Source organism: Gigantopelta aegis, chromosome 8, assembly GCF_016097555.1.
Source record: "Gigantopelta aegis isolate Gae_Host chromosome 8, Gae_host_genome, whole genome shotgun sequence".
In the NCBI taxonomy this organism is placed as follows: domain Eukaryota; kingdom Metazoa; phylum Mollusca; class Gastropoda; order Neomphalida; family Peltospiridae; genus Gigantopelta; species Gigantopelta aegis.
In genome coordinates, this window is record NC_054706.1 from 80,895,014 (window position 1) to 80,911,980 (window position 16,967).

A 16,967-nucleotide genomic window follows, 5' to 3' on the forward strand; every position below is an offset into this window, starting at 1 on the left:
TATATACTTTCTTTTGATCATCACTTTCTTTTATCACATCAGGATTTGAGAGATTAAAAAAAGCATTCACAATTGAACATTTTAAGGCACTGATTTTCAAGTGGAGACTATTATTAACAGTAAAAAAATATTCCAAGAACACTGTAGCTTATCCAATATCAGAAGCAGAATATTACTATTAGCACCATTCAGCTTCAGAACATTAAAACAAGGTCGCAGATCAAGGCATTCTAAAGAACTGAAACTAACACAGCTCATCTTTCCAAACATCACCATCACATCAACAGTTCGTTGTATACAAATTAAAAGTTTTTGCCAAACTTTCAGTGGTTATCAACTTATCGTTTGTTTGATGAAAATGTTCTCATTGATTTGGAAACCTCAGTAGTTTAAAACATCATTAACACAACAACAATTTCACAAAGTTTTATAATGAGAAATCCAACTTGACACGAGCTAACAGTTGTCAACAGTCAGAAACAAACTCAACAAAACTCATCTTTGCATAATATACATGTAAAAATATACCCCAGCAGGCACTCATAACTGGGGAAATTAAAATAATAATTTCTCACTAAGCAAATATCATGCGTTGTATAACGTACAATATCGGACGATACAGTGCTTAATAACCAATGACATACATTGTGTACCGTAATATAGTTTAAAGGGTTTGCATTAATGCCTCTTTGTTTACATTGTTAAATTTTGTAATAAGATGTAATTTTAATATAGTAACTGTTATAAATTATAGATTTTGTTAAAAAGAGTAAATACTAGTAGAAGTTTGGTTTTGAAAATGATCTCACAGGTGAATTTAAAGAAAATACTAAGTTACAGCAATACCCAGAAAGTGCTTTACATCATTTTTAAAGATACATGTACATAAATGGATAAAGAAAAGTAAAAGGTTTTCAGAGAAAAAAAATTAGTTGAGATAATCAATAGAATAAAAAACTCCAAACCAGTTATTATCAAATTTATGTCACTTGTGAAATAATGTTTTATTTGTCACATGCTAAGCTCATGACATGTGAAACATATCACTCAGGAAATATTTAATAACTAATTTATTATCCTACATTTAACCTGTCAAAATATTTTGTTACATCATGATTGCAAATTTTTGTAACTTTACATGCATCCTACATAATTTCATTCTTACTTTAACTTTTGCTATAAAATTTACAAACCTTTAACATTCATCCATCTTTCAGAAATCAAAACTGCAACCTAACCAAGCCCTGCAGAACCTGTGAGTTTAAAACCCACAGGTTAAAACCTGCAACACTACTGGTTGTATGACACCATGTAAAACATACAACACTACTGGTTGTATGACACCATGTAAAACATACAACACTACTGGTTGTATGACACCATGTAAAACATACAACACTACTGGTTGTATGACACCATGTAAACGAGATTTATCACAAAACATTGCACTGTGGAAGAAGAGTGTAGAGAACTGTGAGTGCCGGTTCAGCCTGGCTCCACGTCGTAATACTGTTGGAACACACGCTCTTGCTTGCAGCATTGCACGGCATCGTAGACGTGCATCAACAGTCTGGGGAAGCGTGACGTGAAGTACACCACAAACTGGTCGGGCACGCTGCCCAGCGAAGCCTTCACTTCATCCGGCAGTTCACGGTAGTGATGCTTCTGTTAAATGAGAGAGACAGTTAATTTCTGCTGTTTGCAGTAGTGATGCTTCTGTTAAATGAGAGAGACAGTTAATTTCTGCTGTTTGCAGTAGTGATGCTTCTGTTAAATGAGAGAGTCAGTTAATTTCTGCTGTTTGCAGTAGTGATGCTTCTGTTAAATGAGAGAGACAGTTAATTTCTGCTGTTTGCAGTAGTGATGTTTCTGTTGAATGAGAGACATAATTAATTTCTGTGTAAATATAAAGTTGAATGTAATCATAAAATAATCATTTGATGAAAACCTTTATTTCCATGAATATATAACCTGACCTCACACCATGTGCTTCCTTCACCAGCCCAACTTGTCACGTCTTTCTCTTTCACTCTTAGTCACTTGACTACCTCTTTCTCTTTCACTCTTACAGTCACCTGACTAGCTCTTTCTCTCTTATAGTCACCTGACTACCTCTTTCTCTTTCACTCTTAGTCACTTGACTACCTTTCTCTTTCACTCTTAGTCACCTGACTACCTCTTTCTCTTTCACTCTTATAGTCACCTGACTACCTTTCTCTTTCACTCTTACAGTCACTTGACTACCTCTTTCACTCTTAGAGTCACCTGACTACCTATTTCACTCTTATAGTCACCTGATTACCTCTTTCTCTTTCACTCTTACAGTCACCTGACTACCTCTTTCACTCTTACAGTCACCTGACTACCTCTTTCACTCTTACAGTCACCTGACTACCTCTTTCTCTTTCACTCTTATAGTCATCAGACTACCTCTTTCTCTTTCACTCTTACAGTCACCTGACTACCTCTTTCTCTTTCACTCTTACAGTCATCAGACTAACTCTTTCTCTTTCACTCTTACAGTCACCTGACTACCTCTTTCTCTTTCACTCTTATAGTCACCTGACTACCTCTTTCTCTTTCACTCTTAGTCTCCTAACTACCTCTTTCACTATTACAGTCACCTGACTACCTCTTTCTCTTTCACTTTTACAGTCACCTGACTACCTCTTTCACTATTACAGTCACCTGACTACCTCTTTCTCTTTCACTCTTACAGTCACCTGACTACCTCTTTCACTCTTACAGTCACCTGACTACCTCTTTCACTCTTACAGTCACCTGACTACCTCTTTCTCTTTCACTCTTACAGTCACCAGACTACCTCTTTCTCTTTCACTCTTACAGTCACCTGACTACCTCTTTCTCTTTCACTCTTACAGTCACCTGACTACCTCTTTCTCTTTCACTCTTACAGTCACCAGACTACCTCTTTCACTCTTATAGTCACCTGACTACCTCTTTCTCTTTCACTCTTACAGTCACCTGACTACCTCTTTCACTCTTACAGTCACCTGACTACCTCTTTCACTCTTACAGTCACCTGACTACCTCTTTCTCTTTCACTCGTACAGTCACCAGACTACCTCTTTCTCTTTCACTCTTATAGTCACCTGACTACCTCTTTCTCTTTCACTCTTACAGTCACCTGACTACCTCTTTCACTCTTATAGTCACCTGACTACCTCTTTCACTCTTACAGTCACCTGACTACCTCTTTCTCTTTCACTCTTACAGTCACCAGATTACCTCTTTCTCTTTCACTCTTACAGTCACCTGACTACCTCTTTCTCTTTCACTCTTACAGTCACCTGACTACCTCTTTCACTCTTACAGTCACCTGACTACCTCTTTCACTCTTACAGTCACCTGACTACCTCTTTCACTCTTACAGTCACCTGACTACCTCTTTCACTCTTACAGTCACCTGACTACCTCTTTCTCTTTCACTCTTACAGTCACCAGATTACCTCTTTCTCTTTCACTCTTACAGTCACCTGACTACCTCTTTCTCTTTCACTCTTACAGTCACCTGACTACCTCTTTCTCTTTCACTGTTATAGTCACCTGACTACCTCTTTCTCTTTCACTCTTACAGTCACCAGACTACCTTTTTCACTCTTACAGTCACCTGACTACCTCTTTCTCTTTCACTCTTACAGTCACCTGACTACCTCTTTCACTCTTACAGTCACCTGACTACCTCTTTCACTCTTACAGTCACCTGACTACCTCTTTCTCCTTCACTCTTACAGTCACCAGACTACCTCTTTCTCTTTCACTCTTACAGTCACCAGACTACCTCTTTCTCTTTCACTCTTACAGTCACCTGACTACCTCTTTCTCTTTCACTCTTATAGTCACCTGACTACCTCTTTCTCTTTCACTCTTACAGTCACCAGACTACCTCTTTCTCTTTCACTCTTACAGTCACCAGACTACCTCTTTCACTCTTATAGTCACCTACCTCTTTCTCTTTCACTCTTACAGTCTCCTAACTACCTCTTTCACTATTACAGTCACCTGACTACCTCTTTCTCTTTTACTTTTACAGTCACCTGACTACCTCTTTCACTATTACAGTCACCTGACTACCTCTTTCTCTTTCACTCTTACAGTCACCTGACTACCTCTCACTCTCATAGTCACCTGACTACCTTTCTCTTTCACTCTTACAATCACTTGACTGCCTGATTTTTACTACCAGTGACAATCATTGAAAAAACCCATACTTTAATTGTGTCTTTAGATACCTCTACAAATGATATTCATTTTTGCTGTACAAAACCATGTTAAAAAGTTATTTGATAACATCATAATGCAGACAAATTTATTTATTACTATAATTAAAATGGTTAAAATATAGTGTTTCATTATAAGGTGTAAACCTTTTGTAGCAAAACTATATTGATATATCCATACAAGCATGGAAATAAGTGAAGAATGGTCGTTCAGGTTGCAAGGAGGTTACCAGGTATCAAGAAAACAGAAGTAGAAAACAGAACTTCGTTTGCCACAAAATCTGATTAAATTAAAACTACACAACTTAAATTTTGATCAGTTAGTGTTATTTAGATACCCATTCAGTTCTACACTGAAAAGATTGACACGAATTAATAAAATAACACAGTATCAGTGTCACTCTGAAGGGATTTAATAGATTATAATGGAAATATAAATGTGTCAGGTGTGTATATTGTGGTAACCTGTACATGAGTTACAGGCTTGTTTTGAAGTCTGCCGTATATGATAAAGTTAATGGAAACAATTCTGTGATAAGGGGAGATAATTTGTAAAAACAAAATTAATCAAAGCTGGAGAAGAATACATTCATTTAACACATGATGATAATAAATAAAACCACCTTGAAGACGCCTATCAATTTTAGAAAGAGAGAAAGAAAGAAATGTTTTATTTAACGATGCACTCAACACATTTTATTTACAGTTATATAACGTCAGACATATGGTTAAGGACCACACAGATATTGAGAGGAAACCCGCTGTCGCCACTTCATAGGCTACTCTTTTCGATTAGCAGCAAGGGATCTTTTATATGCACCATCCCACAGACAGGGTAGTATAAAAATTATTTAACACCCACAATCGATAATTGCAGTGATGAACACTACCTCTTCTGTTCTTTTGGTAAGTGGTGATATCTCTAATAAAACGTAGTTTCTAATCATTTATTAGGAATTGCAGAATCAACAAAGACGGTAAGTAAAAATCATCAGTTATGATGAATTAAATCTGCAGTTGAGGACAAAATATCAGCAGTCATGACAAGACTTAACGACTGTTCTGATGAATTAAATCTGCAGTCGAGGACAAAATTTCAGCAGTCATGACAAGACTTAACGACTGTTCTGATGAATTAAATCTGCAGTCGAGGACAAAATTTCAGCAGTCATGACAAGACTTAACGACTGTTCTGATCACGTGACACATTTGGCACCAAATACTGAAAATACTTGTCAGTGGCTTTTGTCGGAAATTGTCGACACAATAAAAATAAAATAAATTAATTTTATTTCTCAAATAAAAATATAACTTTTACTGTGTGTATCAAACAATCAAATGGACACTGGTATGGGACTTAATTGAGGCTGTGAAAAATACTGGCTAAATAACGCAATGGTTTTGAAGCCAAGTTTGACCGACATGTTTTCGTTCCATACACGCTGATATTTTGTTGTATTTTTTTTGTAGACATTTTTTGTTGACTCCGTGTATTGGCCGACCCCTCTTTTTATGATGGTATTTAGAGACTTGAAAAGTTGGCTAATACACAGTGATATAAGGTACTGGAATTGGGCAGCACATGTCACTAGTACATCAAGAAATTGTATTAATTCAAGTGTTTTATAGAGGTTTATTAAAAACATATTTTAAAAATGTTTAGTTATCTAGCCAGGTGCGTGTACAGAGGGAGGCTTTCAGGGATTGAAACCCCTCCCTGTTTGAGCAATTGGGTTTTTTCCCAATATATTTTCCAGGAGAGCATACTCGACCCCACCTTAAAAACTTCACCTGCCAGTCTAAGACACCCCTCTGCTAAAATTCCTGCACCAACGCAAATAAATAAGTAAATGGTAAGAAATAAACCAGTTTTCCAGCATGCCTTTACTGACCTTGTTTCTCATAGCTCGCAGCAGGTCTCTAACAGAGTGGCCCTTGTATGAGCGAAACTTTCTCAGATCTGAAAACATAACAAGCAAACAAACAGTAAGAAAACACCAAAACATAACAACAAACAAACAGTAAGAAAACACAAAAACATAACAACAAACAGTAAGAAAACACCAAAACATAACAACAAACTGTAAGAAAACACCAAAACATAACAGAGTGGCCCTTGTAAGAGCGGAACTTTCTCAGATCTGAAAACACAACAATAAACCAAAACATAACAATAAACGAACAGTAAGAAAACACCAAAACATAACAATAAACAAACAGTAAGAAAACACCAAAACATAACAGAGTGGCCCTTGTATGAGCAGAACTTTCTCAGATCTGAAAACATAACAACAAACAAACAGTAAGAAAATACCAAAACATAACAATAAACAAACAGTAGGAAAACACCAAAAACATAACAATAAACAAACAGTAAGAAAACACCAAAACGTAACAACAAACAAACAGTAAGAAAACACCAAAACATAACAACAAACAGTAAGAAAACACCAAAACATAACAACAAACTGTAAGAAAACACCAAAACATAACAGAGTGGCCCTTGTAAGAGCGGAACTTTCTCAGATCTGAAAACACAACAATAAACCAAAACATAACAATAAACGAACAGTAAGAAAACACCAAAACATAACAATAAACAAACAGTAAGAAAACACCAAAACATAACAGAGTGGCCCTTGTATGAGCAGAACTTTCTCAGATCTGAAAACATAACAACAAACAAACAGTAAGAAAATACCAAAACATAACAATAAACAAACAGTAGGAAAACACCAAAAACATAACAATAAACAAACAGTAAGAAAACACCAAAACGTAACAACAAACAAACAGTAAGAAAACACCAAAACATAACAACAAACAGTAAGAAAACACCAAAACATAACAGAGTGGCCCTTGTATGAGCGGAACTTTCTCAGATCTGAAAACACAACAATAAACCAAAACATAACAATAAACGAACAGTAAGAAAACACCAAAACATAACAATAAACGAACAGTAAGAAAACACCAAAACATAACAATAAACAAACAGTAAGAAAACACCAAAACATAACAGAGTGGCCCTTGTATGAGCGGAACTTTCTCAGATCTGAAAACATAACAACAAACAAACAGTAAGAAAATACCAAAACATAACAATAAACAAACAGTAAGAAAACACCAAAAACATAACAATAAACAAACAGTAAGAAAACACCAAAACGTAACAATAAACAAACAGTAAGAAAACACCAAAACATAACAACAAACAGTAAGAAAACACCAAAACATAACAACAAACAGTAAGAAAACACCAAAACATAACAGAGTGGCCCTTGTATGAGCGGAACTTTCTCAGATCTGAAAACACAACAATAAACCAAAACATAACAACAAACAAACAGTAAGAAAACACCAAAACATAACAATAAACAAACAGTAAGAAAACACCAAAACATAACAGGGTAAATAGTAAATGAAATACCTCCACAAGTAAAATGTGATGTCTGTTATAACCATGTTTATAATTTAAATTAAACAAAAATATCTGCTGTAACCGTGTTTATAATTTAAAAATAAAACAACAATGTCTGTTGCAACCATATTTATAATTTAAAATAAAACAATATCTGTTGTAACCATATTTATAATTTAAAATAAAATCACAATATCTGCTGTAACCATATTTATAATTTAAAGTAAAATCATAATATCTGCTGTAACCATATTTATAATTTAAAATAATTACAAACTTTCCGAATTTATACGATTTACTGTATTCTGATTGGCTGACGTCACTAAAAAACCAAGCGTTTTCCTTCCATAAACTCTTAAAAATACGTCATCACGGAAGACGAAGATTGATTGGAACTATTTTTAGCTGGATGGGCGAGAAGCCCAATGACCCAGTTCGGTGATCGTTTTAAAAATAGAACAAGGAAGTGACCTATTTTCTCGATTAAAAAAATAAGGGAAACTGGATGAGATATTCATGTTATATATATAAGTTAAAATAAAGATATATACACTGTTTTTGTTGATTCAATACTTATTTTTATTATTAGACGGACAATTTCCAATAGTATGCATACATGTATTCCTAAGCTTATTTACAGAACATGGTTGACGGTAAGAACGAAAGAAATTATTTTTGAGTGTTTTAAGGTACACTTCTTGTACTGTTTGTAATTATAAGAATTGTTTCTCATTTTTTAGGAATTTATCGATGTATAAAAGTCACAAATGTAGTATAAAATCGCGTAGCGTAGCGAAGCGATTTTATACCATTTGTGACTTTTATACATCGATAAATTCCTAAAAAATGAGAAACAATTCTTATAAAAAAAAATATCTGTTGTAACCGTATTTATAATTTAAAATAAAACAACAATATCTGCTGTAACCATATTTATAATTTAAAGTAAAATCACAATATCTGCTGTAACCATATTTATAATTTAAAATAAAACAATATCTGCTGTAACCATATTTATAATTTAAAATAAAACAATATCTGCTGTAACCATATTTATAATTTAAAATAAAATAACAGCATACTGTAATCATGTTAATAATTTAAAGTAAAATCACAATATCTGTTGTAACAGGGCTCGAACTTAACGCAGGCACCGATGGCAATTGCTGTCATTGAGATATAAATTGCTGTAGTTTGGGAGCATTGTGCCGTCAGTAAAGCTCCTCAATGATAGCAAAATGTTTACACCTGGTATACATTAGCAGCCAGTATATAATATTAGTACATTTAAAATATGTCTACATACACCAAAATAACCTTTCAGTCTTATTTATTTGCTGCAAAAGTGTTTGTTTTTTCAAATGCCGTGGGCAAGCTTTCAATTGCTGTCGGTCGGCCGTTTCATTCACAGCAATTTTGTTCCCGAGTTCAAGCCCTGCTGTAACCGTGTTTACATGATAAGGAGGTGAGATTATGACTTTATTAAAACTGTAGTTGTTTGTATTTTGCATTAGGATATGGTGTTACAAAATGGGGATGTGGCATTGTGAGTTTATTAAAGTGATAGAGCCTAGTTTTTAAACACTACAACATATTTTTCACTATGGTGGGGGCAGGATATTCATATTTACAAAATAGACAAACTGCAACATTTGACAAAAAATTTCACTAGCTGTTGGGCATGGCAATAGTAGTTATTTACTAGCCCAACATTGAATATCACTAGCCATCAGAGTGGCCCTACCATAATCTAGAAGCACTGCTGATGTTACAAAATGGGGTGTTGATAATGCTGCTATGACTAGTAGTGATTTTCTTTTACTTTTCGTTTTATTTGTTAGGACTAAATTAAAATATCAAGACACTAATTATTTATTATTTTGAAGATAACCTGATCATAAAGTGATCCAGTCCAAAATGTCAGGACAGTACGTACCATTCTGAAGTTCCTCTGTGATGTTTCTCCTCCAGTCACATTCGATGATTCTCAAGCCCAGATACTCGAGTCTCTGAACTACCAGACTGTCTTCAGTCTCCTTCTCAATACGGTCACTGACGTCCTGCAACACAATAAAACATTATTATACTCCTCAATACGGTCATGTACGTCCTGCAACACAATAAAACATTATATTAATTATCAATATGGTCACTGATGTCCTGCAACACAATAAAACATTATTATACTCCTTCTCAATACAGTCACTGACGTCCTGCAACACAATAAAACATATTAATTATCAATATGGTCACTGACGTCCTGCAACACAATAAAACATTATAATAATTATCAATATTGTCACCGACGTCCTGCAACAATAAACATTATATTAATTACAATACGGTCACTGACGTCCTGCAACACAATAAAACATTATATTAACCCTTATCCTGCCGCATTCTTTTTGCTAAATTTAAAGAATTTTCACCTGTTCTACATTTCTAGTAATTTTATTAAAATCCATGGACATTTTAACATGAAATTACACCCATATATACACTAATGATCCACCTACGTAATGATAGCATTTTGGAGATGGTTATTTTATTTATGTTACCATGGCAACGGCTGCACATTTCTATATACAATTTTTTCATTAATAATTAAGAAAACATGAAGAAAACACTACCATTTTTCTTTTAATTTAAGTGTATGCTGTGATTTATTAAGCATTGTGATTGATTTAAAGAAAAAATTAAGTAGATTGCCATTTTTTTCAGAATAAGGTGCAATGCACATACTGTCATCAACGCTTTTTTGTAAATTATGAAGATAATGTCCAACATTAACTATTATACATTTCTAGTAATATTATTAAAACCTGTTGATATTTCAACATGAAAGTACACACACATATACAAAGGAAATCCACCTATGAAATTATAGCATTTTGTTGTCAGTTATATTATTTATGTTACCATGGCAACAGCTGCAAATTTCAATATACCATATTTTCATTAATAATTATGAAAACTTTAATTAAAAACTAATATTTTTCTTTTAATTTAAGTCTATGCTGTGATTTATTAACCATACTGCTTGATATAAAAAAAAAATTAAGTCGACAACCAAGGTTTTTCTGAAACATAGGGTCAGATGCACATTTGGCTATCAACACATTTTTTGTAAATTATGAACATAATGTCCAACATTAACTATTATACATTTCTGGTAATATTATTAAAATCAATTGACATTTCAGTATGAAATTACACACATATATACTAAGAATATCCACCTATGTAACACTAACATTTTATAGTCAGTTATATTATTTATGTTACCATGACAACAGCTGCAACTTTCAATATACCATTTTTTCATTAATAATTATGAAAACTTTAATTTAAAACTAATATTTTGCTTTTAATTTAAGTCTATGATGTGATCTATTGACCATACTACTCAATTTAGAAAAAGAATTAAGTAGACAGGCAATTTTGTTTTTGAATAATAGGGTCAAATGCACATACTACCATCAACACATTTTTGTAACTTGTGGACATTGTGTCCAACATTACCTAGAAACTAAAAATATGCATACTATCTCTATTACTTTATATATCTTTGACAAATGACACAAGATTTTAAAAAAGGTATATGCCCTTTCACTTCCTGTCATTTTCAAATGAACATTATTAATTCTGTTACCATGGTAACCAATGCAAAAAGAGGAACCGTTTCCCATATGAAATGTTTTAAATGAATTTATTTGAATACAAATCACTGTATAATGATGTAATAATAAGCTTCCAGCTGTTTACAAAAAAAGGGTGAAAATTGTGAATTCTGTTACCATGGTAACCAATGCAAAACAGAGAAATTTAAAAAAAAAAAAAAAAAAAAAAAAAAAAGGACTGAGAAAAACCCCAATGCATAGTGACATAATTGTACTATGGCTGTATAAAAGATATATGAAGCTTATTAATTCTGTTACCATAGTAACCAGTTCAAAACTATGTTACCATGATACCCAGATCGAAACTGTTACCATGGTAACCAATGCAAAATTATGGTTACCATGGTAAGGTATGTAAAACTGGAAACTATTTGCTGTGTGCATGCAACTTTTAGGTCATAAGGTCAAAAGTAAAGGACACCAGTAATCAATAATCCATATCATAACTGCCGCTACTAGGTGGTTATGGGGTTTGGAATCTTTTGAAATTGGACACTGCATTTCATGTACAAACTTTAAGCAGCAGCTATCTTACTATAATCGTTCTCAAAATTATTAAAACATATCCATTAATTCCCAAGATTTTAGGGTGCAGAAACCCTGGACACTGATATTAGAATAATAGAAATAGTAAAAAGGATTTTATGCATTTCAGTAATTTATTGGGTCACAAGATACTTGCAATAGTGCTTCACACAATGTTTTAAACCGAAAGAAACAAACATCAACATGTGAGCCCTAATTAAATATGTACCGTATACATAATGTGTATCCAGTGTTGAACACTTATGCATGATACAAAATAGATCTAAACGGTCACCTGAGTAAATTGCTGACCACAACTACAAAACACATGGAGTGCGGGGCACCCATTTTCCTAGGGGGATTAAAATGACCAAATTCATGGTTTTGGGTTTTCCATGGGTGAGAGCAACTACCAAATAAATTTGGTTGAAATGGTCTAGTATTTCTGAAGACATAATAGTTTAAATGCATTTGTCTATATGATAGATAGTTTAATGAATTTGTCTTCTACCTGAGGGGACGGGGGACGGGGGACGGGGGACACGATATTAACGCAATTCGCAAAATTGATATTTTTATGGTATTCCTGGACAAGACAATTGGCTTAATTTTCCCATGTTTGTGCCCCACCCTTAGGTGAGGGGTAGAATAACCAAATTCACAAGGAAATGAGTCACGGATATTCAAGTTCTATATAAGCTAATATGAATAATTGTTGTTATCCAGATTCAGGGATTTTCGTTCAACTCTGGCAGAAATCTGCCTGCATCCCCAACAAAAATGAGAGCCCGTACGCTTAGGCCTATGCCGCTTTATTATTTTTTTTCATTTTGGGCCCTGTCGCTTAGGCCCATGGAGAGGGAGGTCAGAATGTGTTTATGTGTGGCACAAACTGATTAAGACATTTTTGAGAAGTCAAAAACGTGAAAGGTCTATACGTGACTCACAGTAGTCCGAGCGGACGTAGGAAATGTGCTCCCTACCGCAATAGGTGTCACAATAAATGATGAAAACATTATTATCGGAATCATCAATTTATATTTGTGCAACTTCTTCTGACATGTTTATTGAGGGAGTGAAAGAAGAAGAAATCACTGGCAGTTGGTACCGCAAAGTATTGTATCTGGGTCAAGCATCGATAATATAGGTCAACTACACTGAAGTTTTTGCGATTTGTCTTTGATATTTTTATCAACAATATAGGATCGTTTTATGATTTGTGATCATTACATCTGAATACATTTTATTTGCATTAAATAATTTGTTTAACGATTTTTGAGACAAAAACAATGTTTCGGGTCGTTGCCTACACAACAGTGTCCGCCCTGATAAAGTCTGTGGACTTTTTTACTTTTTAATTGTTATTTTAAAAAATTTAGTTATCACCATATTTAAAAAAACAAAAAACGCGATTACTTACTCTGAATCTATTGCAAACCATTATCCTACTGTAATTTTCACATTTTATATAGGTCCATATAGTTACCGCATGATTTTTTGGGGGTGTTGCGTAACACGAAAAAGGACCGTGTGGATGTTCTAAAAAACGGTCGATAACTGTTGCGTGGAAAAAAAAATTGGACCTCGCGGTGAGGGTGTGTATACCCCCCGACGCATCCACACCAATTGGTACCGTACAGGCCTGATGTACTAATCATAAGCGTACGGGATCCCGTTTTGTTTTGTAGGGGTGGGAGAGGGAGAAGGGCAGGCTAATTTGTGCCCGAATTAAATGAAAATACCACCAACTAAAAAACAATATTTATTAGTTTTAGCGTTACAGCCAATCAGCTATAGTATATATAATATAGGGTTTAGACAGCATGTAAAAGACAAAGATAATTGATGATAAGTTTTTACTGCCGTGTATGAAATGTTATAACATGGAAAGTGAAATGTCCGAAGGTATGGAAACGAGCAATAGTCCATGAAAAGGGGACACCTGCCATATGCAAATGAGCCACATCACTAGAGGGGGTCCAGAGTGAAAGTTCACACAGTCAGTAGCAAGTGTGTCCACCTTGAGCATTGATACAGGCCTGGCACCGTCGTCTCATTGAGGCCACTAAACGCTGGAGAAAGGGGTGGTACGGGCTGTGGGTGTTGCTGGCTGGAACCTGTTTCACAGATGCGTGGTTCGGATCCATGTGTCTTAGTGAGGGGTTGTCACGGGTGGTTGGCCGCTACGGGGACGATACCTGACCTGGTTGGTTTGTTGATATTGTTGCCATAAGTGCCATATGGTGTTTCTGTGGACGTCGAATTGATGTGTGACGTCACGCTGCGAGGTCCCAGATTCAAGCATCCCTATGACTAGCCATCTGTCATTTTCACTGAGGCGTGGGATGACAAAATTGCATCAAACAGTTCACTAATGGTGTTTTTCTGACTTCTGGACTTCTAAAGGCTGCACAGAGTGGCAATGATTTGTGACTAAATGTCTGGCCTTTTATGGTGAACACTGGACAGCATTTCTCCTGATTATTCCATGTTTCTTGCACAAAGCATGAAACCATGGCAACAACTGCTTGGCTGCATTTCTTTGAGCTGTTTCATGCAAATTTTCTCTGGGTTACATCCATAAATCCATTCACAAATTTATTACTCCAAACAATCCATGTCACAATAACTTTTGCCTTTGAGTATGTATACTATAGTCTGTCCCATCACCTACAAAACTGGTTTTTGTATATAATTTCAGTTTGGTTTGACATAAGAAGAAAAGTAAAAGTGTTTTGGAAATAACACACACAAAAAAACTATTTTTGTGTGCAATTCACAAATCAATTGGCTCAGAAATAAATAACTAATTAAGTAAATTTTATAGTATGAACATGAGTACCGGTGAGGTACATGATATGCCCATCAGGAGCTGGATGGAAAACCATATCTATATTAACCTTCTGAGTACTGCAGGCGAGATATCTCGCCCGACGTCACGTCAGTCGACATACTGTATACTGTATACAGTGCATTCCCCAATTCATATTTCCTGCCATTTTGCACACGACACTCACCAGAAACAGAAATATAATAAAAGAAAAAAGACTTTTTTTCAAAATGGTGGCTTTTGTTTTGATTTTTTCAATTGAAAATACCTTGAAATTTTGAGTTGAAAAAGCGGTTTTCGGCAAGTATTTTCGCTTGACAACAATGGCGGCACGTCGCAGTCATTTTCAGGGATTGATAGCTGATTGTGACAGCTAATTTGATAATAAATGTGATCGTTTTACCAACAACGAAAATCACCAAATATTGCAATATGAATCGTAGTTCGGATTAAAAAAAACATTCTGGTCAGAAAACCAGTTTTCGGGAATAATGGACATAAATACTGGACAGCTGGCCACAAATGCCCGTAAGTAAACGCAGGTTTTTCGAAAAAAATACTTACCAATTCATATATGAACTTTATTTCATGTATTTATAAAACATTTAAGTGAATATATGTGAGTAAAAATTATAAACTTGTACCCACTCAACGTGGTTTTTGTTAAAAATTAATCCAGTAGTCTAAAGGTTAATGAAATATGTTATGGGTATGATTCAATTATAATTATAAGAAATTTTTTCAGTGGGATGGATGAACAGTTTGTTTTGGACCAAACAGTTCACAAGTTGTTCCTACATGTGGTTTGATGGTCCTGTATGCAAGATATGGTCCAGACAAGGATTTACTGTTATGTGCAGTAGACTGTGAAAAGTAAGTCAAAGTGACACAAGTCATCCCAAATTAATTATTCCTACATGTGAGGTTTGATGGTCCTGTATGCATCTGTATGTAAGATATGGTCCAGATAAGGATTTACTGTTGTGGAGTATACCATGAAAAGTAGGTCACAGTGACCTAATAATAGAACACAACACATCAACATCCCAAGTTGTTCCTACATGTGAGGTTTGATGGTTCTGTATACATTTGTATGCAAGATATGGTCCAAAAAAGGATTTACGGTTATGTGCAGTAGACCGCCATCCCAAGTTGTCACAGTGACCTAGTAGTAGTATGCGACACATCGCCATCCCAAGTTGTTCCTACATGTGAGGTTTAATGGTCCTATACTCATCTGTATGCAAGATATGGTCCAGACAAGGATTTACTGTTATGTGCAGTAGGCTGTGAAAAATAGGTCACAGTGACCTACTAATAGTACGCAACACACTGCCATCCCAGGTTGTTTGCCTGTATGCAAGATATGGTCTGGACAAGACAAAGTTAACAGACAAGATGTACGTACAGACGGACGGACAATGCCATACCATAAATACTCACTATGGAAAAAGAAAGAAAGAAATGGTTTATTTACGGTTTTATGGCGTCAGACATATGGTTAAAGACCACACAGATTTACTCACTATGGAGTCGAACCATAAGTTTTAAAGAAATGTGCATGGACCACTGGGGATGGCTAAATTATTTGCTGCTATTTTCTCTTAAAGGAATATATGTAGACATACTATCGGATTGCCTATAATTTTACAAATGTTGAAAACAATTTTAATGTAAACAGAAATCCAAAAGTGTCACAAAAGTTAAAAAATACTAACATCGAATAATGAGCTTTAAAAAACAAACATTTGGAACATCACTGTAGTACAGAAGGACCATCAATAAAGTGAAAGTAGCATGGCCACCACAAAACGAAAAAAGGAATCCCTCCAAATGTATATTTTTGTTTTAGTATTGCAAGCATCCAGTCGGGTTACCAGGAGGTTGTCACAGTGCAAGCATTCAGTCAGGTTACCAGGTTGTCACATTGCAAGCATTCAGTCAGGTTAGCAGGAGGTTGTCACATTGCAAGCATTCAGTCAGGTTACTAGAAGGTTGTCACGGTGCAAGCATTCAGTCAGGTTACTAGGAGGTTGTCACATTGCAAGCATTCAGTCAGGTTACTAGGAGGTTGTCACATTGCAAGCATTCATTCAGGTTACTAGGAGGTTGTCACATTGCAAGCATTCAGTCAGGTTACTAGAAGGTTGTCACGGTGCAAGCATTCAGTCAGGTTACTAGAAGGTTGTCACGGTGCAAGCATTCAGTCAGGTTACTAGAAGGTTGTCACATTGCAAGCATTCAGTCAGGTTACTAGGAGGTTGTCACGG

At 35.1% G+C, this 16,967-nt stretch overlaps 1 protein-coding gene across 1 annotated transcript in view; it reads right to left on the reverse strand.

Moving 5' to 3' along the window:
• Positions 1 to 412: 412 nt before the first annotated feature.
• LOC121378759 (serine/threonine-protein kinase/endoribonuclease IRE1-like) overlaps positions 413 to 16,967 on the reverse strand; it is a 120,212-nt gene continuing 103,657 nt past the window's right edge. Inside the window, exons 20-22 of the mRNA XM_041507061.1 lie at positions 9,599 to 9,722; positions 6,134 to 6,201; positions 413 to 1,665 (exon numbers count right to left, since the gene is read on the reverse strand). Of these exons, the coding sequence (XP_041362995.1) occupies positions 1,486 to 1,665; positions 6,134 to 6,201; positions 9,599 to 9,722 (372 nt within the window). The 3' untranslated portion in view covers positions 413 to 1,485. The remainder of the gene's footprint in view (positions 1,666 to 6,133; positions 6,202 to 9,598; positions 9,723 to 16,967) is intronic.